Source organism: Parus major, chromosome 2 (genome assembly GCF_001522545.3).
Source record: "Parus major isolate Abel chromosome 2, Parus_major1.1, whole genome shotgun sequence".
Lineage (NCBI taxonomy): Eukaryota > Metazoa > Chordata > Aves > Passeriformes > Paridae > Parus > Parus major.
In genome coordinates, this window is record NC_031769.1 from 122,646,524 (window position 1) to 122,674,255 (window position 27,732).

The window sequence follows — 27,732 nt, forward strand, 5'->3', positions numbered from 1 at the left end:
TTGTGGGCAGCCCGTTGTTCATTTGCCACCCGACCCGATCCGGGGCCTGTCGGGACGGAAGCGCCGCCGCCGCCGAGCGATCGAGCGGGATCCATTGTGGGTAGCCCCGCGCCCGCCGCGATCCAGGCCGGACCCGGGGGAGCGGGGAGCGAGCGGCCGGACTTCGCTTCTCTCGGCCGCCGCCCCCGCACGGCAGCCGGGCGCCTCCTTCCCCCGCCCCGTTCCCGCGGCGGACGGAGCGCTCGGCCGGGCGGGGGGCGCGGGGCGCGCCCGCCATGTTCGCGGAGATAAACCGGCGGACGCTCGCGTTCCGCGGCGGCGGCCTTGTCACCCCCGCGGCGGCCGCCTCGGCGGCGGGGACCGAGGCCTGGGAGCGGCAAGACCCCGAGGCGCTGAACGGGCGCGGGGCGGACGAGGAGGCGGAGCTGGAGGGGCTGGAGGCCGAAGAGCTGGAGGCCACCGCCGCCGAGGAGAAGGAGCTGCTGCTGCCCCAGGACGCGGCGTCGCCCCCCGCCGCCTCCGGCCCCATGTTCGCTGAGAGGAACCGCCGGACTCTGGCCTTCCGCGGCGGCGGGGGGCTCCTGGCCGCCCACCCCGCCGCCAACAATGGCTGCGAGGCCGCGGCCTGGCCGCGGAAGCACTTCAATGGGCGGGGGGCGGACGAGGAGATGGAGCTGGAGGGCGCGGAGGGACTGGAGACGGAGGGGCTGCTGGAGGGCAAGGAACTGGTCCAGGACGGGGGTTCGCTGAGTGACAGCAGCGACGACGAGGAGGACGGCGAAGGGGGCAGCCTGGGCGACGGCAGCGGCGCCGAGGGCGGCAGCTGCAGCAGCAGCCGGCGGTCGGGGGGCGATGGCGGGGATGAGGCGGAGGGCAGCGGCGAGGGGGAGAGCATCCGGCACTTTCCGCTGGCCAGGCCCAAGTCCCTGCTGCAGAAGCTGCACATCTCCTTCCAGGGCTCCTGGCTCAAGGAGTTCCCGTGGCTCTACTACTGCCAGGAGACCGGCCTTATGTCCTGCGCCTGGTGCACCGCGGCCGCCGCCGCTGCTGCGCCCCCCGAGCTGATCATGTCCGGCGCGCCCCTGCCCGGGGGGCACGATGAGCTCTGCAAGGGCACCCGCAACTACAAGCGCACCCTGCTCCTGCGGCACCACCTCTCCGCCGAGCATCGCCTCAACGAGCCCGGCAGCGCCGAGCAGGTACGGCACGGGACGGGGAGGGGGCGAGGGAAGGAGGGAGGGGCAATCCCGGCCTCCCCTTTCGCATAGGTGAGGTTTTCCTGTGCCCACGCCATGAACTTCTTTAAATGGCTGCTCGTGGTTGTTGCTGCCCGGCGGGCTGGACACTCCGCGCTGCTCTCTCTCGCCGCGTCCGGAGCGGGAGCCGAGCCCCCTCTGGGATTTGGGGTGGCTCTCCCTCTGGATATTTGCAGGCACACAGACACAGCACTAGCTGTTGTTTGTGGCTGTACTCCGTTCCCGTTATCCGTCCGGCGCCGGCGGGTGCTGCTTTCATTAGTTCATCTGTTTATCTCGTGAAGATAAACCGGCGATGTGGGAAAAAAGTTCCGTACGAGTGCCAGTGTCACAGCACTGATTTAAATACGCTCGTTACAACTTCCTCCTGCGGTACAGGCGGAGGGAGGGCAGTGTCCGGCCAGCGACCGCTTGTGAAATGGGGACGCGGCGGCGTGAAATTGGAATCGCTGTGCCGTGCTTAGCGGTGTAGCCCCGGTGCACTAATCGGATAACTCCGTGTATTTAAATTCTTCGCGCTGAAATATTTTTTTTTTTTTTCCGATTGTGTTGCTTTGGATTGAGTTGCTGAGCAAGAAGTATGCAATCGCATGGTGTATGTTTGAGATAAACATGTGGTTTCCTGAAAGCCGTGTTACTATGCCAGCGCTCCTCTAACGCTGTAGGAGTAGTGAACCTCTCCACGTTCCCCGCTGAACTTCAAATCACTGTGTGTCTTGGCTGCTTTCACGAATGAGGCAGAGCTTGCTCTAGAACATATGTGGATGAAAAGCCCCTAAAGAATACTCTTGTTGAATCCGCAGCCTTCTGCAGCCTTTTCTTCTAGGGATGCCTGTGCTGCTAAAGTTCGCTCGATCGATTCGCCGGCGTTAAACTCGCCTGCGGGTATTAGCCAGTGTTGCTTCAGGGTAGGCTAGTCCTTGAATTGTTAGGCTCTTAGCCGGAATAAATTGATTAGTCACTCCGTTTTTATGCATTTAGAATTCAGTTTTAATTAAAACACCCACCTTGGTTGGGTAGCTTTATTTGGAATCTGAAATATAATGCGGTAGTTAGATTGAGGTTATTGCTTGAGCACTCTAAGGAGCTGAGGGTACCTTGGACAAGAGCTGCTAGTCAAGTGTTAGGGCAGGATATGAGGATTACAGGATGACTTATAAAACGTACTAAGTGAACAATAGTTTTCTTAGAACTACTTGGAAAATGTATGCAAGTTTTATGTGAAGCTGTTGCAGGACTGCACGGGAAACCTTGTGGTGCATAAATACCAGTTAGCCATAATAATTTTTTTGGATTTACAAATGCTGCACTCACCTTCAAGATGATTAATACTACCTTTTCAGTGAGTGCAGTTTTATAGCAGATAAATTTTACAGCAGATAAATATTACAGATGTTTTGTGGTAGTAGGTCATCTTACTAGTTTTCTTCAGTCTTCTGGGATTTGCTATTCGCTCTGGAGTGTTTTAGCCAAACTTGCTTTCAATTAGTTGTTTCTAATTAAGGAACTTTCATTCTTAGTTTCTTTCACTTCTTCATATCTTTGAAAGTGTTCCAGTTTTGCATAATACTATTGCCGTATCTTCCTTTCTGTCTTGTTGCCTGGTTTCTAGCTTTGAGTTGTGAATGATTAGTCTGTAGAAGTAGGTTCTGTCACTGTGTTGCCTCCTGTGTTAGTGGATGCTGCTAATCCCTTCCACACTTGGAAGTTTCTCTCGCCCTGTTTTTGCTGTATTTAAATAAAAGCAATTCCATGCATTTTTTCCCTACTCAGTTAACTATTCTTTTCTTTCTGTCCTCTTACCCTGAGTCTGTTAAATACCCTGTCTAAAAAACTTAAATATGAGAAGGGAGGACAGAATTTTGGCTTATCACAGTAGCCTACAAGTTAGTGTAAGTATGTATTTGAAGATTGTGTTTATTTGAAGACTTTTCATTGTCATGGGAATATTTGTAAAAATGAATCTCTGCTTTTATACCGCTGATAGTTTAAGAAAAAATATTTGTAGTAACTGTGATAATAAATGAAGCAGTAGGAGAGATGAGTCAGTGATTCTTCTCCACTGTACTAAAGATAAGGTTGGGACAAAGGTAGCTGTAAAGAGATTGTGGTTTGGGTTTGTTTTTTTTGAGTGCAAAACAGTGCTTTGTGCATCCTTCTGCAATTACATTTCAGTTAAAAGCTTCTCATGAGGGAAGGAATTGCAGTTTTTCAGGAGTCAGTGTAGTTTTCTTTGTGGTGCACTTTCACGTTACAGTTGCTTTATCAAAAACCTGATTAAGAATCTCTGTTTTCTTTCCCTTCTATGTTTAATTTCCGTATCCTTTCATACTCTTAATGGCACTTGAATTTCTTTTGATACATATGTTTAAATTAATACGAAAACAATTGCCCCATTTTTTTTCTAAATGCCATGATACCAGATACTTGGAACAAAAGTAGGTAATTTGTACCCTGACCGTATTTCCAACATACATAATGAGGCAGCAAAGCCGTTTAGATTTAATGAAACTTGGGAGAGATCTTTCAGCCTTTGTGTTAGAGACAACACACATGTATTATGGACTTGACAAGCCTCAACTGCAGGGCATGTTTAGCAGCTGCTAATAAACATATGGCATAGTGCCACCACTCAAGCACAGAAAGGAAATTGTAGGTGTTAAGACAGTAAAGCAGTGTAAATTTCTATAGGTCTGTTGGATATAACACTCGTGAAGAAATGAGTGATGATTTCAGTTTATTTTTGGGATACATTTAATTTGGAATGCCAAAATACATCACAAGTGGTTGCAGCTGCTGTAATTCAAGGGTATTGAGCTGTCAGCCGATGCTTCTTTCTAAGACCCAGTTCTTGAATCTTTTTTGATTCTAGTTTTTAAAATCATTTTTATCCACATGAAAGAGTAAGGAAATCTATCATCACCTAGAAACTACCTTTGTTTTTTTTACTGAACAGACTATTGTGTAGCAAGAATCTTAAGAAGTGGATGTTTGCTGGGAAATCACGGCAAAATATTTTAATTCTTTGATGAATTTGGGTCCATAAGATGCAGATTTATTGGCTGCTGGGGGTTCCTCCCTTCAAATCATCTTCTTAAAGCATTTTCTTTCTGGCCATAATTTAGAGCTAAGCTTTGGAAATACTGCCAGAAAAGCTTTCTCCAGTCTAACAGGCATGTTGGTTTAAAGCAGAAGCTCTCCAAAAGGAGGAAGGCCTTTGATGTGTTATTTTTTCCATGTGAACTGGAATTGTTTGCATTATGTGAGCGGTGATGAATGGAAGTCATGCTTCAGATGTTAGAGTTACATTACAGTGTTCTAAGTTAACTTCTTGACTTACTTTTAGCAGAGCAAAGAAGTTGAGGAGGAAGTCAGTCCTCAGGGTAAAGACTATCAGTGTATTTTCATGTAGTGTTTTTATCAAACTTCAAGCTACTCAATTCGATATTAGGTAATTAGTGAAATAATTGCCGAGTTGTCTGAGTGATGCTGTGTGTGTACAGTAACAGTGGAGCATCGTGTGCAGCTGATAGGACCATATTTTGAGATCATTTTCCTCTGTGTAGCTGCACGTGGTTAAGAAGCTACTGATAGCTTACTTTTTTAAAAGATACATTTACCAGGGTAAAATTAATTTAGGGCCGCAGGGAACTGCTGTAGAGCAAGATGTGGTAGGGGGGGAAGGGATTAAAAAATGTGGCATAACTACTTTTGATATACACGCAGCTGAGATGGAATCTGTGGTTAGATTGGTTTGGGTTTTTCTTAATTCTTCCTGCCCTCACTGTTCTTCCTCCCAGGGACAGAATATGCTGATGGAACAGTAGCAGAAAGAAAACTAAACAAACTAAACTTCTGGTAGCAGTTTTTGATCATCTGTGTCTGCTCCTGATAGCTTTTGGACAAGTTTAATTAATGAATTATACATATAAAATAGTAATCTGTCTTTGTGTGTATTCAGAAGAGTCTGTTTGAAACTGAGTATAATATTAGTTTCATTAAGCAGTCTCTGTTCTGTTACAGCACTTAATCCTCACCCACAGAGAGAAGTTTTTGACTTAAAACACTGAGGATTCCACAAATTGAAATGAAATTGTGCTGATTTTCATCCTTTATTTCTTACTAGTGTTTATTAAAGGATGAGATGGTCTGGTGTTGAAGTAACTTAGCTGATGAGAATATGGGGTCTGCATTCTGAAAATATAATTGACATTTAAGCAAATACGATTAGTTTGTTTTTCTCATTAGCAAAACAGAACCCTTATGATGATGTGTCATGTAAATAACAGACATTTGCAAATACACTTTTTCCTGTAATTATTTTCTGCACCTTACCTTCTGTTGAACTGTATTGTATTTTTTCCTGTATCAATGTCTAAATCTCTCGAGAGAAATCTTAATTTTTTTCATAGTAAATGTCAGTTCTCCTTGTTATACTTGCTGTTCATGGACTTGATAACTGTCCAGATGTCAGGACTTCATTTGAGTTGTGGCACTAGAGTTAACTGTTGTACCATACCAGCAGTAGAAGAGTTGGTTTTATTACTGCAGGTAGTTTTAAAAATGTTTATGCACCCTCTTCTGTAAAGCTATAGTAGTAATTAAAGCTGTAACACTGATTGATCTCCTTCTCTCACACACACCCCTATTGCTTGGACACAGGTTGCGCCTCATTTTTCCACTCAACCGTTTGGTCGTGTCATAATGGAGATTTCCGTCTTGTCTTCTTGTAGCACATTTGTGATCTGCAGCTCCTCCTCACCCTGCTGGCTTGTCCTGTTCTCAGGAAACAAAAACCTCACATTGTAAATACAAATTTATTTTTTGACCCAGCTTGATTGGGTACTTATACTTGTTCAGTTAAAATGTACTCTTATCTCCATTATTTAATCAGACATTTGTCAAAACAAAAGAACTGCTGCAGGTTATTTTTTAAATTTTATGTGGTGTTTAATGTGTTCTCAGAGAGTGAAATTGGCAGCTATCATAGCATCTACCTAACATTTACTGTGTGAGGTGCAAGTCACTGATGATTGACGAGCGTGACAGCACTTTAGGGTAGCGTAATTTTCATCTTAATCTGATCCAGTGTCAGTGTAATTGGTGTTTTGAAACTATGCGGTGCTCCACTGCTGAAGTGACAGGAAGCTAGCCCAGAACCAAAATCTGCTGAGAACTTAGAGTGGGACAGCCTTAGCTGTCCCACATCTGGAGCAAACTGTTTCACAGCCTTGATCTGAGGGAGTATTTGGGGTGTGTCAGAAAGTACACTGAAAATATTAAGATGAGGTTGGGCAAAGATCTATTGCTTGTTTTCACGTAAGAGCCTAATTGCTTTTTTTTCTTCCCCTTCAATGAAGTGGTTTTCTTAGAAGTGTAGATATTCAGGAGCAACTTAAATGTGACAGCAAATTGAAATTTCTCTGCAGGAGATGCTGAAATGGCACAGTTTCTGTTTTGGTTATACTGGGCCTTATTTGCTACTTAGAGGTGTAAACACCATTTTAAATGTAGTTACAGCCTCAGTTGTCATTCCAGTGATCCACACTGGAATTATAAATTGAGATGAGTACTGATTTGATCCACTAATGCCTGTGGGGTGGAAAGTGACTTTTTAAATATATGTAGCTGGTGTCTGCCATAGTCTCAAATTAAGAGTAATACTTTCCTGCAACGTGTATTTTAGCCCTAGCATAGTTTATAGGCTCATGACAGTGCTAACATTACCTTCTTAATACTGATTTTGACCTGTAATGTTGAGGCATGTGAGCTTTAACACCACCTCTAGCTCCCTGATCAGTGAGGTGTTTTAAGAGATGAGAGAAGAAAATAATGATATGGCTTGGAGCTATCCAGTTTTGAACTTTCCTTGTTTGCTAGGAAAGAAGAGAGACTCTTGGAGGAGATCGATTATGAAACAGACTGTCATTGTTGCTGTTCTTGATGGCAGCATATGTCACCCCATATAAGTATGGTCTGAAATATGCTAGTCTGTGTTTTCTTTCCTTTCTCCTAGCTGCTGCTTTGTAGCATCTCTGAATAATCTTTATCTAAAGATGAGTTAGAAGTCTTCTATGTTCTCCAAATCCAGTTCAGATCTCTTGACATCTCCCTGTCTGAACTAATCTTCAGTAATGAATTATATATTGGTGTTGGATTGCCTGAAAATACCAGGTTTTAGCAAAATTTTGAAGCCGTCTTTGGTGTCACATCTTAAAAAGGTTGTGTGTGTTGTAGTAAGTATTGTGCCAGTGTTGCCACTGGAAAGTTTGGGAGGCTTGTTTCAAGAAAGTCTGAGTTAAGTATTGTAATGGAAGCTTAAGTTGGGTTTTTTCGGTTTTTTTTTTCCTCCGGTGTTTTGTCTGCTTGTCATGTGATACACTGTTTAATCCTAAACCTGCTGCAGTTAAAAACCAAAGGGTAAATGCTTAATTTGTAAATCTGTATAAGAAATACGTTTGCTGCTGTATCCACTTTAACAATATGTTTTCTTTAAAACATTCAAGACAGATTGGGACCTACAGACTTAATCCATGTATTTGTATCTCAGCATGAAGAAAACTTTGAATCAGTTATCAGGATTCTGGTTAATTGCTTAATGGAGATTTCTGGGGAAGAACTCTTTGGAAAGAGAGGCTCCTGAATCCTCAATATATGTGGGTTAGGAATAACAAGTACTTCACACTCAACTATATTTTTCCTTACTTTTGGCTGAAATTTCCCTTCCTGTCCCCTCAAGGCAAATCTACTAGCTCTGTTTGTTTCAAACTTTGGGGGTGGAAGGTGCAAAATGAGAGCATGATTTTTAGTTTTCAGAAGTATCTTGTTAGTTATATATTCCTGTCTGCTTTTGTGACCAAGAACATAAATAACAGAAAATAGTTTGATTAAAATTATCTTCTTTAGTTTATTTTCATATCCTTATTATAATGCTGAAGAACTAAGGAGAGCATTTATTAAGAGCTAATTACGTTTGTGTGGTTTTTTAATTGCAGGAGGCAGAGTTACCATCAGAACTGAATAATGAAGGATACTGTGATTTTAACAGCAGGCCAAATGAAAACTCTTACTGCTATCAGCTCCTGCAAGAGCTCAACGAGCAGAGGAAGAAAGGCATTCTTTGTGATGTTAATATTGTGGTGAGTGGGAGGGTCTTCAGAGCTCACAAGAACATCCTGGTTGCAGGCAGCCGCTTCTTTAAGACTCTGTATTGCTTTACAAACAAAGAAAGCCGTAACCAAACCACTGTTACCTATTTAGACGTTGTTGCTGTTCAAGGTTTTTCTGTCATCTTGGACTTCTTATATTCTGGTAACCTCGTGCTTACGAGCCAAAATGCCATTGAAGTGATGTCGGTGGCCAGCTACCTTCAGATGACGGAGGTTGTCCAGTCCTGCCGCAACTTCATTAAAGATGCCTTAAACATAAGTATAAAATCGGAAGCTCCAGAGACTGTTGTAGTGGATTACAACAGAAGATCTGTTAGCAGGGATGGTTTATCTCCAAGGGATCAAAAAGTTGCCAGCTTCTGGGCAACACGAAACCTTACCAATTTGGCAAGTAGCATAAAAACTGAGAATGATCCCTACCCTATTGATGAGGGCCAAATGGAAAGCTACCAAATGAATGACTGCAGTTGGGTCCAGGACAGCTCACCTGAAATGGCTGAAAATGAATCTCAAGGTGAGGGAAAAGTTTTCGTGTGGAACGACATGGGTGCACAGGGACAATCTGTTCAAGAACCTGGAAAAGCAAGAAGGAAAAACCAAACTGCAAAGAGATTTATTTATAATATACCACCTAATACTGAAGAGAACTCTGAAGATTGCTCAGTGTTGCAACCATCAGTCCCATATCCAGAAGAAGATTTGTCATTTATTAAAGAAGAAGCAGGTAAATATTGCTTAATGCCAGTTATGTCATTTGAAAATTCAAGTATTGACTGAAGTACCTGCCTTTGTGACTTTTGGTTTTTATTTTTTAAATTATTATGCTGTGTGAATAGTTAATGTATGCATTTGGAGTACTACCATTTACCTGCCTCACTTTTTGATGAATTAATAGTTTTGAAAACTTATTTCAATTTAGAAGCCAAGTTTGGGGTGGATATGAGACACAGCTGGAATAAAATTATTTAGATGTGTCTCATTTCTAAAGCAGTTTAAAATGTATGCCTGCTTCAAACATCAGGGAACTGTCCTGTCTCCTCCAGGTGCCCTGCTATGCTCCTGCCTGTGGGGCTGGGACACACAGGTGAGCAGTGGTCCCACAGGGGGCACGTGGGGACCCACGGCTGTGCTGTGCCATGCCAGCAGCACCTGGGCACCACGGTGACATGTGCCACTATAGAGCAGTGTGGGCTGGGACTGGGGATGTGTTTCTCCAGCACAAGAGACTTTATGTGCTTAGTGAGTAGTGTGACACATCCAGAGCGACTCTGGAGAAGCGGCTGTACTGAGGAGTGCTTCTGCAAATGCTTCAGAGGAGTTACTTATCTCTGGTCTTCATCTCTGAACTCTGAGTAGCTCTGCTTTAGCTTTACTTGGGGCTGCGTGCTTGTGAAGTGAATTTCCTGTACTTGCCTTGCTGGCTAAGCTTTGTTAGACTGCACAGGCATCCTTCTGGCTGACCTGAGGATAGAAGCTGTATTTCAGGAACATGACAGTCACTAATAGGCCTCAGGTCTGCAGCATCAGGTTAGATCTAACCTAAGTGAAGCACCTTTAGCTGCAGATAGTGGGGGATGTTGAGTCCTTAGTACCCACACAACAATTCTGCCTGTGCTGAGCTGCACTACTTGCTCTAGTTGCAGTGCCATGAAAAAGGGCAGCAGAGGGTCTGGAGCAAGAGCTGAGGATGTGTGTATTAGCTGCACAAATACCAAATTTCTGATACAATTTAGTATGTGGTTTCTGTTGATGATTTATTTGGGGTAAATAGTCAATGTCTTTTACTGATGGAAATACAGAGAATATGTCTACTGTGTAATGGCACCAACAACAGATATAAATAGTTGTTTGAATTCTGTGGAATTTTATATGTGTGCTGTGAAGATTTCTTGGGGAAGTAACAGAGGACATGGGCAAGTGCAGTACGTTTAGTCCTTGTTAATTTTTGTTTAATTATTTATTTATTTTACAGAAGCACCAGTGTTTCCAGAAACTTGTTATGCTAAAGAATTAAATTACAAAATACATCCATGTAGCATTTTGATGAAAAGAACTGTATTGGACATAGAGCATACTGAATACGTGTTGTGGTGTTTGTCCAAAACCATTAAAAGTTCTGTGACTGCAGGGGGAAGTTCATTTTCCTGAGCTCTAAAATACTAATCAACTAGTGATCTCCATGGTATTTTCAGAGCACAGCACATATGTTCCCAAGTACATAGTTCCCAGGTACATTTTCTGTCAGTGTCAGAATTCTTTTGGAAGCCATATCCAATATTTTTGTAGTAAAACCTTCACTTTTACTGAGATACTGCATGTATGTTGTTTGAAACAAGAAGAGTGACTGAAATAGGGCTTGGTGTAGCTTATTTTTCACCCAAGTTCTTCAGCTTTTAGTATTCTTTCTCTTCTACTTGTGGCTCTTTCTTTGCTTTGCAGGTAGATTCCACCCTTAATTGCTCTTCTTTTAACTGCTCCCTCTATGCCAAAGAAAAGGTGGAAGAGGGAGGAGTGGAGAGTTGGAGGAATGTCAAGAATGAGTTGTAGAGTAACCTGCAGGTTATACAATAACTTCTTAGTTTGGGATTAAATTTCTTGTGGGTATGAAAAACTACCAAAAATAATAGGCCCCGAGGTAAAAATGCATAAGAAAATATCATCTGGAATAGATATAAGACAATTCTCTAAGAAGAAAGATAAAGAATAGTAAATTCTTGTGTTCAGAGCTAAGAAGCGTGCTCTCCTGTTGGTTGTTACAAGGGGAACAAAGAGCTTCTACTGTTATGCTTTGTCATGTTCTGATGGAAATAACACCATCAGAACTGTCAGTTACATGCTGAGTGAGTTTCTGTGCCCTCGATTTAGGTTTGGGTTAGTCTGTTGCTTTTGTGATGGGAAGTAAATACTGTAAATACGGTGGAAGGGAAGCCTACTTAAGATCACTTCTCTCACTACAAAAATTTATCCCTGAAGCCACTTCCTTGAATTCTATAGTAAAGGAATTTTCCAGTTGGGTACATTTGGTATGTATTAGATAATAAGCAGTAAAGGCTTTCTGAAGCATCTGCTACCCCTCTTGTTCCAGTAAAGCAAATATGTTAAACTCTTCTTGCTGAACATGAGTTTTTCTACACATATCCAGTAAGGATATGTCAGCTGCTTCTTCCTCTCACCCTGTGTTGCCAGTGAGTTTATATTTAACACCTTCCCTGTAAAAGTATCATGTTGGTGAGCTTTAAAGAAACTTTAAAAAAGTTAGGATGGATTTGAAATTCCTTGTACTGTCTTGCATTTACTTACATTTTAATTAAGTTTTCAGGACTTCTCCAGTTTTAGCTATATTAATTAAAGTAGCTGTTGAACTAAAACATTGAATGTTACCTCCTATCTCAGTATTTTCCCTCCTAGTTGATAACCTGCTAAAAAAGTATTTTACTGCTCACAGCCATCATTTGTCCTACAATTAACCATTTACCATGGTGAAAATAACCATGCAGACAGTCAGCATATCACAGTCAGTGTTACAGTGTGTTTACAAAAGTTCATGAAAGCTCAGTGAACATAATTCATCATATTCTTAATGTCTGTTCACAAGGTGATTTTGTCAATTTTCATCACCTCTTGGGTATGTCTTTCATCTGAGCCTGGTTTGTTTTGGGTTATTTTTTTGTACAAGTGTCCTATCCTCAGATGTCAGAACACAGTTGTGAAGTACTGCTTATGCCTTCTGGAACTGACTTGATTTTTAGGAGATTTGCATGCAATATCCCAGTAGCTTTATGAAGCAACAAGTGTATAATTTGTTACTGTCATTTTCAGGTTAGATAAGTGTACTCTGGTGGGGGCAAGGGAAACAATAACACCACATGTGGGATTAAAATAGCCCTTGGTGGAACAAGAGGGTTCCTGACTGATTTTGTAGAGGTTCTTAAGGAATTTAATTCAGCTTGCTGTAGAAACAACTGCTTTCCAGAAGGATACGAACAGCAGCTAAACCTGCTTACAGAAAATGTAGTGCTGGTTCCAGCTCTTGTCATGATGCAAGGGAGAAGCATGTTGAGGCTTTACAGTAGAGACAGGTATCTTTGTGTTTGAAGAAATCAAGATTGGTGGACTAACCAGGACCTATATATATTTCTTGTTAGGGATAAACCCCACTTGATTGACGGTTGAAAAAAGAATTGTACATTTCTCCTACTTTTCCATGGTATTATAACTCCCAGATTTTCTTTAGACCTCAAGATGATACCCTGATTAAAAGATTTAAGTTCCTTGGTGGATCTTTAACCACTTTATTTGCCCCATTCCCTATGTAATCCTGTAGTGAAGGTGTCAAAGGTTTTTAGAAGTCATCTGAAAACACTGCAATATCTGAGGGTCAACCTCTTCCCTATTCATTAAATTTACTTCTCCCAGGTATCATCCCAAAGACAAACAGATCCTCTCCTCACATTCTCACAGTATGATCTGTCACTGAGCCTACAGCTCCAATCTTCTCTGCCTTTTGAGAAAAATTCTTTTGAGTCCCAGTGCAATGCATTGACTTACTAAAAAAATACCAATCTGAAGTGATGATTTTTGCATTTGTGAGATATTGATTATGATGATAGCAACTTCATAAATAAAAACGGTCTATGAGAATACTTAACTCCCCTGCAAATAAATGGTATGCATGAGGAAAGTTCTTTACTTTCTTGTGTTTCACTGGTATAGTTGTTGGAGGAGATCAGCAGAATAGCTTTGGCTTTCTTGGGAAGGAATTTTTCAGGGAAGGTATGATAATCAAGTTGAAAAGGAAGTGAGTAATATGTTTGGCATCAGTTGTTCTTCTGTCAGGGGTAGTTGATGTTAGATCTGACTCCATAATCATGGCAATATACCACTTTTTCATGAATGAAAAATAGTAAAAATTTGGAATAATAGAGTACAAGTAAGATTGCGTTCGCAAAATGTCTTAAATATGTCTGAGCCCTCTGTTGCAAGAGGCTGTTGAGCAGTAATGTGCTTCTAGAATAAGCCTTTTCAGAAGAAACAAGGTTAAGGATGTGAGGAGTACTCTGGGAACAAAGAGTGCAAGATACTTTCTTTTTCCCATCTTCCCAGTATGTCAGTCTTGGCAGTTCTGTTTCCTCCCTCATGTTACCTAAGATAAGCAACAAATCCAGCTCTCTAATAGCAATCCAGATTGTATCAGTAGATTACCAGTGCTTTCTTTACAATCCTTGAAAGCTATGGCCTAATTGCTTATCCTCTCTACTTTCTGTCTTTCTTAATTGCTCTAGATGAGCAGTCAGTGTCAAAAAGTATAGTGAAAAATAGTATTTATTTTTCTCTTCTTTTGGCACTGTTTCCAGTGCTAATAATGTAAGGAAAACAGAAGTTTCATTCACTACAAACAGCTGTATCTAATGCAAAGTTTTGTATCTTTTCCTTTAGTGCACCATATGTGTGTTTCCTTTTCTATAATGACCTATTGAATGGTCAGTGAATGTCTCATTATTCCCCATATTCAGTAATGTATCCTTTTGTGCCCCCCCCCCATCAGCATATTTCTAGCTGCAGAACAAGAGTGAAACTTGGCAAATTAAGGATGTTTCTAGCTTAGACATGTTCTTTCTTTCTGGTGATGCACGCCTACCTCTTGCATTCAAAACTGAAAATCATTCTATCTGATTTCTAGTTATCCTTTTTTCCAGAGAACAAATGCAGTAGAACATAATATCCTTTCATAATGTTTTTGATAGCTTTTGTTAGTGGTGTAAAAGCCACACAACCACTTAATTTTATTTCACACTGTCCTTATCTCTTCTCAAATCAACATAGTGTAAATTTTAGTGCTGATGGTTAATTAGCTTCTTTGTATTCTGTTTTATTTTGTATTATTTTGGCTTTGCTTGTTGTTGACTTTTATTAAAGATGAGATTACTGATAGCCTTTTATCTATGCAGGCTAGAATGCGTAAATGTTTGAGGTTAACTGACATTTGGATTATTAACTTACACATCTTAGAAATCAACTAAAGTGTTAAAAGGTAACCTGAGATCAGAGAAGAGTTGTGGTCATGTGGCTTGGTCTGGAGACAGAGAATATTATTGCTTCTAATTAGCTGCTTCCCCTCCCTCCCCAATCTCCCTTACCTGTCTATACTTTCTCCCTTTGCACCTCATCTCCAGTCTACCTGTACGACTGCATCCATAGTTGCTTTCAGCCGCCTATCAAGAGTCTGTCATCTGGCTTTAAGTTAACCAGAACAGGTCAGATGATGATTGTCTAGTTTTGCAAGCAGGTTTCAGGGGGCAGTGGCCTGGGTGAGAGGAGAAATGGGACATTATGAGCCACAGTGGTCTACAAATATGTTGTATTCTGGAAGCTTACCTGACTGTAGGCTCTATATCCATCTGGGGAAGGTAGTAGAGGTTAGGTATTGCACTTCCAGCTTCCAGTCTGTGTGTGATTCAAGTCTATCCTGTTTGGATGAACAATTAGACACTAAAGATGCCTTTTTCATGGTTTTGTTTTGAACACATTAAACGTGTGCTTAATCTAGAAAACAGATTTTCTAGGTCAACGAATTATTCTAAGAATAAGCATTAGGTTTAATTATTATCTACTTAGTCATGTTTACAGGGACTGAAGCTTGTGTAGCAACCTCTTATCTCTAGTGGTATCTCTGCTGGTGTTCTTTCATGTTATACTGGGTCTTCTCTTCCCAGCTGGAGGTTGAAAGATTTAGTAGCTACTACCTGCACCAGATGACACATGGACAGCTGACTGATGCACAGCTCTTAAATCTGGTTGGCTCTATGCTGAGTCTCGTGCTAAGATCTTGAACTATGCAGAGGTTTGAGCTCCTAAGTCACTTCAAACCTAAATACTAGCTGTGTACATAAATGTTCCTAGTGAAGTTTAATTTGTGTTCTCTTAAATACAGAAGAATTGTCAAAGTGACAGTGTTATATAATAATGTGCTCAGCTTGGTCCAACTCTTACCTATGGTCAGTCTTTGGTGTCTGCTTATTCTGAAGGAAGCTATACAATAGTACCTGTACACAGAATAGCACATTACATCTGCGTGCAGTAAAGACTTGGGTCTGTTGATCTTACAGATACTCATCCTATAAGGGAGGGAAGAGTGATTAAAATATTTTATTACTGACTGACCTTTCACTGTGCAGCTACATTTTGCTACAATTTCCAGTACAGGAGAAAAATCTATAAAGAAAGGATCTAATACTTTAAACATTATAAAAGTATTTTTTGGGTTTTTTTTTCCTCTGCTAGATCCTGAAGTCTACTGTAATTTGGGTGCTTTTAGCCTTAAGATGAAGTCCTCTTTGCTCTTATACAGGCTGTACAACACTGCTTCCTCACTCATTCTTTCTGTGTGTTACAGAAGGAAGTCGTCTTCCTCACCTCAAAGGAATGTGTAGTTGGCATGTCTGTAGGGTATCTGTGTTCTATTCCTTGAGCTGTTGAGATGCCATTGCTGGAGTCCATCACTCCAAATTAGTATAAGGAGCTCTTGCCTCTTTTCGACATAAGAAAACTTTTATCAGTAATTAAAATTAGTCAATAATTAAAAAAATTACCCTATCCTCACTGTTCTGTGTTTCTTAAGGGAGAGGGAGGTTTGTTCCCTTCCTTCTTTTTATAGCAAAAGAGGTGGTTAGATGAGCTAAAATACTGCTATTTTGCTTCTTAATTCACTCAAGCTTTGCTTTTTAAAAGCTCTGATGGAATGCCTAGTATGGCAGTCATGATCCAGCTTTGCTTGTTTGCCATTGTCTAATGGTTAGGATAGAATTATAAGCTTCCTACTTGTTAAGTGATATCCTTTTGAACTGTTGTCTTATGTTGCAGACCAAATGACTGCTGCCAATGGTAATACTGCCCAAGCAGTAAATGAAACTACTGTATGCGTCTCATGCTGTGAGGATTTGTAATCTGTACTTTTTTCTAGTAAAACTGCAAGTTGGAAGTGTTTAAATATGCAGCTTGCCACTAGCTGCATGAAATTCTGGTTTATCCTAAGAGAATTTCCTTTCCTAAAAATTCCTTAGAATGAACAGTGTAGGGATAAAAAGTCTTTGGGCTGTTAAAATGCATAGTTTCAGGCTTGAAAACAAGAATACATCTCCTCAAGACTTTTCACAGTGGTGGCATTGGGAATCCAGTGTGATGACCCAACTACCATCCAGTTAAATAAAGGAAATCTGCCAGTTACCACTGCAGTTTGTTTATTTAACAACTGTTTGCCTGTGAGAAAAGTAATGGATATATGAGTTCATGTTTTCCCACAAACTCCTGTCTTGGGGATTGGGGGGAACATTGATTTGCACTATTGCCAGAAGAGCTTTTGCCCAACAAATAAGATTTTGTCGAATTCTTAGTGAAACTTCATTGTGTACTATTTATAGTCCTCTTCTCTGTGCTCTTCAATAGTGTCTCCATGTTCACTGATGAAATACTTACTTGTTATAAAGTATGGAATTAAGCAAAGATCTTTTTAAGGCATTGTTCACTTCTGATTGGTTTATAAAGACAAATAAACTGAAGAAGACCTTGTCTTAAGAGCAATTGTGAATACGCAAACTAGTCTTTTAAGCTGTTATATTCCAAGTAATTACAGTCTCTTGAATTGATGTGGTTATGGAGCAATGGAGATTATTATTCAGAAAAGGATTTAGACTTAGCTGTAGGATCCTTTATATAAATAAAGGTATTTAAAGCACTATATATAAACCATGGAGATATTTTAAGGCAATAAAAAAACCCCCCATGCCTCTAGTGAAAAATACTTACTTTTATATCAGCTAGACTACCTATGGCAGTCCAGGTGAAGTCACTGCATGGAGAAGTTCTAAAGAGAATCCAATGGAAAACCTTTCAGCTCCCTCATTGTGATAGTGAGGGGAATACATATCCTTACCATCAAAGTTCCTGTAGTATGAAAAAGGCTTTGAGTTTTTCTCAGGATGGGGAGAAGAAATGGTGCTGTGGAGAGTAGTTCAAGGGTCTCATTTCACTGAAATTAGGAATGCAGTTATTTTAGTATTAAATACTATGTGAAAATACAATTACTATTTTAAGGTTAGAAACTTGTCACAGTTTAAAAAAGGATATATATTTTGCTAAACAGATTAGACTGATGACTGATTAGACCCCAGGAAGCTAAAGTAAGAATGTGTCTTTAATAGCTACTTCAAGTGACTTCAAGTATGGACTGTTGCCGGGTACTTCAAATGACTTCAAGTATGGATTGCTACCGGGTACTTCAAGTGACTTCAAGTATGGGCTGCTACCGGGTACTTCAAGTGATTTCAAGTATGGATTGCTGCCAGAATCTTGGCCAAAAGAAGCTTGGGAAAATGGTAAGTGTATCTGATGGAGAGTAGGTTGGGCTTTTTCCCTCCGACAGGGTTCTCTAGCTTTTATATCTCCACTTGTAATATTTGATTCATTCGTATAGAGGATTATGAAATTATTTAATCTTCTTCCATGTCATTTGCCTTTCTTCTTTGGAGGGAGGAAGAGGAATTCAGATGTAGGGAAGAGTAAAAACAGAGTGTGATTTATATCAGTTCTTGTATTGTGACTGATTGTGAAGGTACCTGAGGTCTTTTAATAACCTGGATAGCTGCCCCTTCCTTTACTAAGCTAAATACAGATAAATGGCCTTTGAAATTGAAAACGGATGGTGAAGATATGGAATTAAATATAATTTTAAAAGGAGATCTCAACATACGTCTTGCTATTAAAAATAAAATACTTAATTGCAATGAATGTTTTTTGTTCAGTGCAGCTGTAATTAAGCCTTCTTCTGTCAGTTCAAGCAAGCAATTATCAGTAATTATTTTTCTGTCTGAAAACATACTGAAAACACCACCATATCTAAAACATCTTAAGCAGTTGTTGCTAGCTCCTTACACACTACATAAAGTCTTCAGTAAAAAGAAGATATCAAGTACTGGGTAATAGTAATTCTTACCTCTTCTCTTTAACTTTGAGTTATTACTGAGATGTGGCTTATGGTTTATTTTAAATATTTTGGGGTTTACAGCAGAAGAAATTTGGTCATCAGAAATGAAATTCTCTAGCAGTCAAGAAATTTGAAGCTGGGTCTTAGGAAGTCTGCCTGTTCTTAAACCATTAAATTCCCCTATATCTTGCAGCCCTGATGTCTGCCTGTATAGGACTTGTTCTTCTTCATGTAAGCCATTATGTGATGTTGAATTGACATGCAGCTAACATGAGTGCTCCAATAAGCAAACTTGTGAATATTAGCAAAAATGTAACTTCCATGTTATAGTGGATTTAGAACCTAAGAAGAGGCAACTCTAGATACAGGCCTGTGAGCATGTGCACATAATGCACAGTTACTTATGTTTTCTTCCTGACAGCCTGAACATTAGAAACTCTTGCACATAATAATGTAGCCTTAGCCAGTGCTTTTTGGATGCTTCTAGATGGCTATGATTATTTTCATGAATTCTCACCTGTAGCAAGTTGAGTCAGTATGCTATTATCAAAATCATCCTGTATTGCTGTGTGGCCTTCTCCATGTCATAGAATTCTGTCTTGTTCTTTCTTCACACAGTAATAGGCAACTGTATTTTAAATCTGTTTTGTATGTATCCTTTGAGCGAACTATATAGAGTTCTCCTCCATCATAAGGAAGAAGTGAGATATTGCTAGTTCCAGAAGTTTTCTTCTGTTCTATTTATTTTTATGCTGTTAGATCAAAGTAGAAAATAGGTAAAATCTGAATTTTGCTACCTCTTAGTGTCCTACTCCTTTTGTCAATATTCAGTCTTACTTAGTTATACTTTCTTTTTATTGATTTGTCAAGTCAGATCTTGGTGAGTTCTTGCACGTAATTCTCAGTAGAATATTGGGATAGAAGATTGTGGCTATCTAAATGCTTCAGAGTTAGAGAGTTTCTAATCCAGAGGAAAGTGTTTTCTGGTATAATGACATCTAGGAATACGGAATATTGGTAAATTGTAGTTAACTTACTTCAGTTAATGAAATAAGACTTCTGTAGTAAAAATGCCTTGGTTATGAGTAGGTATTTTTCTACTAGAATTGTATTTGCAGAACTTAGCAGCATTTGTGATTTCTGCAGACAGATCTTGTCCTGATTTGGCTGATGAAAAGTCATGTGTTTTGCTTTATTGTTTTGGCACCTGTTTATTTTTGCGCATCAGGCAGATTATATCTAAATATTTTTTTGTGTGTTTCATCATATTTTCTCCTGATGGCTTCTTATCTTGTAGGTGATTCCTCTGCTTTAATCATGAACAAGTTGAAGTGTCCACACTGTAATTATGTAGCCAAATACAGAAGAACACTAAAGAGACACTTGCTCATTCACACAGGCGTGAGATCTTTCAGTTGTGACATCTGTGGGAAGCTGTTTACACGAAGAGAACACGTAAAGAGACATTCCTTGGTAGGTAATCTCGAGTGTTCGTGTATATGTATGCACATGTACAAGTGGGGTTTTATGGGGCATTTCAGGTATTTTGGCAGTTGGAACAAACTGTTCTCTGATTTGACATAATGTAAATTGTCTCATCTTGATCTGAAGTGAATGAAGATAAACATTTCTTGGATAACTGTGCCTCTTGTTTTCTTAATGAAAAATGCAGCATCAATGAAGACAGTGATTTCAAGATTGTTTTGAAAGTGATGTGAAAGAGGGATGCAGTGTATATAAGTATTCTGTAGATAATGAAAAGCAGTTTTGGCTTAGCTTTACTGCAGTAGAACAGCACATCATGGTCTATAATGCTGCATCACCATTTTCTGTGATAATATCTTGGGGTAGTTCTGAAATGTTTATTTCACAACTAGACAAAGCTATAGTGTAGTATCTGCTTTAAGATTCGGAAAGAATGAAAAATATCTGATACGGAAAGTAAACATCTGTCTGACTTGCATTCTGCCAGTACCAGAACCAGCAGTTCAGCTTTCCCTGTCCTGTGCATGTTGCATAACTCAGGATTTGACTCGAGTACTTGTTTATCTGAGAATTCAGAGAAAGTATTTTCTGTCTTGGGTATTTTGTAGGTACTTTTGTATCTAGTCTATGAGGAAATCAAGACTTTGTTATAATAAATACTATGAAATCCGAAGTGTGTTTTAGGTCAGTAACTAAAGCAAGATTATGTTGGTGGTGAGAAAATAACATTTGTCCAAACTGTGATTTAAAAAATCCCTTCATTTTGCAAGATGTGTTGTAGATAGACAGAAAAGGTTTGTACATGGATTGGGATAAATTGCACTTCTCCAGGGTGCTGCACCTGGGTTGGGTCAGCTCTGGTTATCTATACAGGCTGTTGGATGAACAGGTCAAGAGCAGCCTTGCCAGGAAGGATTGGGGGTGCTGGTGGGTGAGAGGCAGGACATGAGCTGCCAATGTGCTCTCACATCCCAGAAAGCCAAATGTATCCTGGGCTGCATCAAAAGCAGCGTGGCCAGCAGAGTGATGAAGGGCATTCTGCCCCTCTAGACACCCTATCTGGAGGACTGCATCCAGCTCTGGGGTCCCCAAAACAGGAAGGACATGGAACTGTTGGAGCTACTCCAGAGGAGGGCTATGAAAATGATTGGAGGGATGGAGCATCTCTCTTATGAAGAAAGGCTGAGAGAATTGGGGCATTATTGCGGCTCACCAGAGAGTGGGACTTCAGTTTTCTGTCCTCCAGTGTCTGACCAGGACTTTTAGCTGAAGATTTTTTTTTCCTCTAGGAAAGGAGATGAAGTCAGACAGCTGTGGAGTGAGCTCAGTGCAGTTCTGTGCTTTAACTGAAGTGTCCTTTCCCTGAGGAAGTCAGGACACTTTATTTTTTTTTTTCCTGTTATTTTTTTCCCCTCCCTTCCCCTTTCAGTTTAACAAACCTTAAACATTCTGCCTTGTGTGAAACATTATAAGGACTCTAGAGGCTGAGGAAAGCACATGTATCAGCTGTACCAGATTATACAGCAGAGCTGAAGTAACTATCTGTATCATGACCTAATTTCTTTTTCCCCTCATCTGGGTGGTAATTTCTCTTTTATCTAAAATGCAGCTTTTTCAATGTGACTTCAAATGAGATATTTAAGCACATAATTATAATCTGTTGTGGGAACACCAGATAGAAGAAGGAAGTCTTCAACTTAATTTTCTTGTAGATAATAACTAATATACATGGTTACTGAATAGAGTTACTTGTACAAGCAACATACTTCCAAATTTATGGTTGGTCAACAGCAGCCTTCTAATCTTACACACAGACTCAAATACAGGACAAAAAAATTACCTAAGGGACCTGGAAAGTTGATGTTGGTTTTAATTGTGTTGGAAGGGAGAAGTCATGGAAGAAGATTTTTTGGTCTTTGAATTCTTGAATTTAAAAACTCTTGTTTGTTCTTAATATTTCTAGGATTTAAAATTGTAAAAAGCAATTTTCTAAACAAGTTATCTTGTGTGCACTGTAAGGGTTTGCACTGATGTCATTGCTTTTGAGTCTTGTTCTGTACCCTGAGGAGTCATGAACTGAACATTCACCTGTGTACAAATCAGATGACCTGCTGAGCCTCCAGCAAGGTGGTTTGTTTGTGGGCAGTAGCTCATATCTCTTGAGGAATATATAAATAGATCTTCAGTAGTCCTTCCTTACTCTGAACAGTGTTGGGTATCTTTTGGAAAAGTTAAAAATAGGAATTTTTGTATTAATAATTATTGTTATTGTTAATAGTGTTCTAGTACTTTATGCAAATGTAAGCTGATATGCCTGTATTCAGCTGTGAAAATTTCTCTTCCACAGGTGCATAAAAAGGATAAAAAGTATAAGTGTATGGTGTGTAAGAAGATTTTCATGCTAGCAGCCAGCGTTGGAATAAGACACGGATCACGACGTTATGGAGTTTGCGTAGACTGTGCAGATAAATCTCAGCCTGGAGGGCAAGAGGGAGCAGACCAGGTGCAGGACACAGATTTCCCTAGGGATGAAGAATACGAAGAAAATGAAGTGGGAGAAGGCGATGAGGAGCTCGGTGATGATGTAGAAGAACAGAATGACCAGTCTCGATGGGATGAAGGCGGGGAAGTTTGTATGCCTTTAGATGACTGACAGAGCATATGACTTCAGGGTGCTGCAAATGGACACTTACGGATTGACCGTTTGAATTTCTGGACTGAAGGCTTGCGAATTATGGTACAGGCTGGATGGTAGTTATGTTGCTGTGAAAATGTAGGGTCAAAGCCTTATAGCAAAAAAGGATTATTAATTTTTTTATGATATTTGCACAGGACTGTACAGCATACAACCGTTTGGTTGAATTATACAGAGTCCTCACATCTACAGTCAGTTATCAAAAGAAAAATGTATTTTTTATTATTTATAGGCTATAGCTACTTGGGTCCTATTCAGACATAGTAGTAACTGTAATTATGTTACACATTCATGTATCTGTTAACATGAATGAAGAAAATTGCAACTCAGTATGGAAATACCAAGACAGCTTTCCCAAATCCACTCGTACTTTTGTCAGTGAGTCAGTGAAGCTAATTTGGGCTAGTGGCTCATTTTCCACAAGCATGTCTTTGCCATACAAACCTTACCTCTCCTGTAATCTGATAGGTGAAAGCCAATCATTTAAATATGCGTCATAGATATTGCCAACACCGTATTGAAATTTGGGTTGAAAACTTTTGGCTCTGTGCTGGCAGGTGCTATGGGTGATAAGCACTGGAGAAGTTGATAATGGCATTAATTTAATGTCTGTTTTTAAAGAAGGTTGTTGTTGATTCATCAGTTTCAAAACGATAATGCAGAAGAAATGACCAGTAATGAAAATAATAGACTGATCAAAGCATGGTTAGCTCTTGTGCCACTTAGTCAAAAGAGACAGTCATGCTAAAATATATCTGATGTAATAATGTTTCTTCCCTCTTCTAAGGCTCCCCTTCTCTCAAATTTTTTTGGTTTCCCTGGTGTATACCTCAGTCCCACAGAATAAAAATAAAAGGAATGGAGAAAGTGTCATATTAAAACAACTTTTTGGTCAATAATTTCTTACTTGTCCGTTTTTTGGCTAGTTTATGTGATGTGAATTGGACACTAGGCTGTTGTGCCCATTGTTCATCATTGAACACAAACTATTTTTTATTCTTTTGTACTTCATGGGTTGTTGTTAGTATTTAATGTAAACAAACTACATTTAACTTGCTCATTTGCTGGAATTTTTTTTTAAGAAAAACAAAAAGTCCAAAGCAAACTAATGCTCTTTGAGCTGTCTACTTTTCAGGAAGATATGCTCCCTGTGCTCTTTGTTTCAGATTTTCTAGGAGGCATTGAAACTTGAATTTTTGTAGCCATGTAGTTCTCTCTCTTTTTTTTTTTTTTTTTTTCCTAAGTCTGTAATATTGTACCAATGATTTCAGGCCCCTTTCATAGGGAGGGGAGGGCATTACACCTTCACCTTAAACTCCTCTGTGTTGTCTAGCCTAAGGCAAGTGAATTCAGGCAATCATTGGAACAATACGTCTGATGTACTATTATGTCACAGTGAGTAAATATGCAGAGCATTTGTCATGACACATAGCTAGGCCAGTGTGACAGTACTGTATAAAAAACAATTGAGGGTCACCATATTTTTCAACTTTGTTTATTTTTAAAATGAGTATATTTTTTCCTATTTTATGTCAGGTAACTAAATTATGGTAGTTGTGTGGATAACATTGAATTATGCTTTGATGGACAAAATCTTACTGGTGCTCCATCTGATCAAAGTTGGTATGTATTTAAAGAGACAAGCTTTACTGTTGTCCATAGAACAGTAGCATAATGTTAAGACATTGTTTTTGCTGATTGAAACTGAGATGATGAGTTTGAACTACGGTTATATGGGAATTAAAATGATTTTTTTTATCATCCACTTGTTTCATTGGTAGTTTCCACATCATTGTAAACCTGACATGAATAGTTTTTTTGGGGAGGGTTGGGAGGGTGGGGTACCTTTTTTTACACTGAAGATTACATTTTATTCTCATTGTTCTAGACTGAAATGAGTAATGTGTAATTCTGGTGGGGTCCAAAGTAGAAATTAGTTGGGGAAAGATGATATGAATGAAAAGTATTTTAAACGTTAAAGTAATGTTCTGCTTTGTGAATATGTAAGTATAGCATAAAGATTTTTCCATCCCATTTATCCCTTTTAAAACCATAGTTTACAATTGGTAGATCTGTCTATATATATAAATATATATATATCTGAAATTCACCTAAATCTGCTTTATTAGAATACTGCTCACTTAATGCTTAGAAACTGGACCTGGCTCTACATTCTTAATGTATTTTTCTTTTTTTTTTTTTTTTTTTTCTCTTGTTTTGTTGGGATTTTTTTCTTCAAAGTATGAACTTATTCTCTTGGAACTGAATCTTCTTTTACTACTTAAATCATTTATGTATATCTGGTAAATTATGACCAAATTTGTTGTTAGACTGCATTACAGTAAATTGAAATATACACTTGGTACACTACAGAATTGTTGTGCTTTTGTTCTGGTTCTATTTGGAAAAGCAGGCTTGAGTAGACATTTGTTATTTATAAATCTTCAGTTATTATTCACTGGCCTTAATATTCTGTTGCATTGTGACAATCATTATTTCCTTGGTAAAGCTTAGTTGCTTGCTTTTAGAAATTGTATGTAATTGCCCATGGTAGGTTGGAGAGAGAGGGATGACTGTCCCTAGCAAATGGTGTGAAATACTTCAGTGAAGGTCCACTGTTCTTGTCTTGGAGAACCGTAAGAATTTGGATGCTATCTCCAGGCTGGCTTTTTTGAGTTGTTTTATTTAGAAGTTATTTTAAATATGCTAGCTTGATTGGTAGTTCTAAATTAATAAAACAAAATTTCTGAAGAACTGATTCTTGAGGGACAGCTCAAGTTTCTTCACTGTCTTAAGAATTAGGAAGGCATTTCTCTTTGTGCAAGAAATTCTTTCCCCCAAGAAACGCTGAAGTTGCTCTATGGTAACACGGCAATGGATTTTATCTGTTTTGAGATTTTTTTTCCATTTTGAAAGAAAGCTAATGCCCTTAAAATGTCATATTTATCAAATTAAAAGACACTCAGTCTTTCATTTTGTCTTCTGATAAAGTAATTCTCAGTCATGTCTGTTAGTAAACTAAGTTTGTCTGATGTTGGGATATCCTCTTTCTCAGTGGGTTTTTGTTTGCTTTCTGGTCTCTTCAAGCAGTGGTGGGTATCTTCTAGAGATAATCATGCAGAGCACTTTTTGGCAGGGCACTGTGATGCAGGACAAAATTTAAATTAGGAAGTAAATTCACTTTAGATTCATAATTAGAAGTTCTGGTCAAAATAGGTCAAATGATGTAATGAAGACACGACATAAAATGTGTTTGTCTTATGTCAATGTTACTATAGTGCATTAGAAAGCATTTTTCAGTTGTAGTGACAGATGAATCTTGCAGGGAAATTACATTTTCCAATTACCTAGACAAATTTTGTCATTCAGCTTGCAAACAATCCTCTAGTAAAATAATTTTTGCTGTGAAACCAGTTTTGAAAACCAGAAGTTGTATTTAGTTGTCAGTATGCATCCTAAGAAGTATGAGTTGTAATTACTGGTTCCCACAGTGTACATCTGGTTTTTGGGGTGTGTAGCCTTCTGCAAATGCAGTTTTCAGGTATCACTACATGTCACTACTCTTTCTTCTGACAAGAATAAGCATTATCAAGTGAAGAAAAGTTTTGGGCCAGGACACTGGCATGAGCTATGCTCCTAGTTGTGGGTCATGGCAGTAATGCTGTTAGCAGAAGATGCTTTCCTTGCCTAGGTTTAAGTTGGTAAGGCTGTTAATAGGATTTGCTTTAATGAGGCCAATCTTGGTTGTTAGCTTGCTTTGAAGTTCTGTTTCACTTGATTTTTCTTGTTCTTGCCACCCAGTAACACAAGTCTCCCACTTGTTCCAAAATACTTTTGTAGTCTGCTGATCCCACATAGATGCAAAATTCACTTTTGGAAGTACTGTACCTTGTTTGCTGTTCCTTTTCTACTTTGTTGTAATTAAATGTCTTTAGAAACTGAAATGAAAGCAAGACAATTGACACCACCACCACCAGCCTAAAAACTTGTGCCAAAAGAGTTAAAAAGGGGCAAAACATGGAGTGCAATGTGATAAGAAAAAGGCTGTTGAATTTGCATTGTAACAATTCCTCTGGTTTGTTACTTGAATGTTTTGGACAATTCACTGTACTTTTCTCTAGCACTATTTGGTGACAACCTGATGAAGAAGCTATGCAAGAAGCCCAGTTTTGAGTTTATTCAGTGTCTTCAGAATGTGGTTCAGGCTCTGCAGAGGTCATAGCACTGAGTAGCTTTCTGTAGATAATTTACTGTAGAACCTTCTGTTAGCATCCCTCTTCACTGTGTGATCTGTTACCCATTTTTTATTTAATAAATGTTTGCTCCTTTGCCTTTTATACATTTTAATAGCACATTACTGTGCATCACTGAACAGTATGGTAAAGGTTAAATATTGACACAATGCATAAAGAGAAGTTGGTTTTCATTTAGTGTCTTTTAACAAACCTGTAACAAAATAATTAATTTGTAATAAAGAAAATACAGGTTTGAAATCCAGGGGAAGGGGTGTTGCAGAGCAGAACCCTTTATTATTGAAGATTCCATGTATAATTCACCATGGGTTTTAAAAATAATTTTATGTGGGAAAAAACATAAAATGACACTAGAAAGATCTTATGACTTAAACTTGAAAATAAAATTGGCTTATCAAGTACTTTGTATCTGACATTATTGCAATCTGAAGTGAATGTTTTAAATAAGCTATACATAATGTTTCTTACCTGAATCAATTTGGATTAGCCACTTCAGGATACAGATATAAGTAATTTCTCACTAACGTTTTGGTGTGTAAACATAATTTCAAGACTTCTAATACTCTGTGCACCAGTCTTTAAGTTACCATGCTGCAAATAAATTGAAGAAATAACCATTTTATTCTATCTATTTTTGTGTGCCTTGCCTCCTCATCCTCCACAAGTAGATGCAAAAATTTCTTTGGATGGCTGAGTGTTAACATTCAATACTAAAAAAAAAAAAAAAAATTAAAAAAATCGCTGCACATAATTTATGGATTTTTAAGCTGTGTTTTTAAACTTCTCTCATAATAAGCAAGGTTTAGAAATACATTATTATGCCAACTTAAAGATGACTAGTTCCCAAAAAGCAGAATCCAGATAAGGTGATTATACCTAAAACTGGATTTTAGAC

The 27,732-nt window shown here is 39.3% G+C and overlaps 1 protein-coding gene and 1 long non-coding RNA gene across 3 annotated transcripts; one reads left to right on the top strand and one right to left on the bottom strand.

Annotated features, from left to right (window-relative positions):
* ZBTB10 (zinc finger and BTB domain containing 10) lies at positions 1-27,454 on the top strand. 2 transcript variants are annotated; one of them, XM_015619555.3, is made up of 5 exons: positions 3-1,199; positions 8,252-9,149; positions 17,623-17,796; positions 19,702-19,877; positions 22,237-27,454. In XM_015619555.3, exons 1-5 carry the CDS (start codon positions 276-278, stop codon positions 22,540-22,542), a joined length of 2,478 nt encoding a protein of 825 aa, XP_015475041.1. In that variant the 5' UTR covers positions 3-275; the 3' UTR covers positions 22,543-27,454. The 2 variants fall into 2 exon arrangements, with proteins under 2 accessions (XP_015475042.1, XP_015475041.1); XM_015619556.3 differs by lacking the exon at positions 17,623-17,796 and having other exon boundaries at positions 1-1,199.
* LOC117243961 lies at positions 8,586-15,142 on the bottom strand. Its single transcript, XR_004496147.1, has 3 exons — positions 14,801-15,142; positions 8,913-8,999; positions 8,586-8,673 (listed from the first exon to the last, which is right to left on the bottom strand). It is a non-coding gene; the product is annotated as an uncharacterized LOC117243961 (long non-coding RNA).
* Positions 27,455-27,732: the final 278 nt, after the last annotated feature.

Bases quoted from the DNA above. Each gene is read 5' to 3' on its own strand.
- ZBTB10 (XM_015619555.3), top strand. From the start codon at position 276: ATGTTCGCGGAGATAAACCGGCGGACGCTCGCGTTCCGCGGCGGCGGC. The intron at 1,200-8,251 runs GTACGGCACGGG...TTTTAATTGCAG, and splicing joins AGCCCGGCAGCGCCGAGCAG to GAGGCAGAGTTACCATCAGA. The intron at 17,797-19,701 runs GTAAGTGTATCT...CTTATCTTGTAG, and splicing joins AAAAGAAGCTTGGGAAAATG to GTGATTCCTCTGCTTTAATC.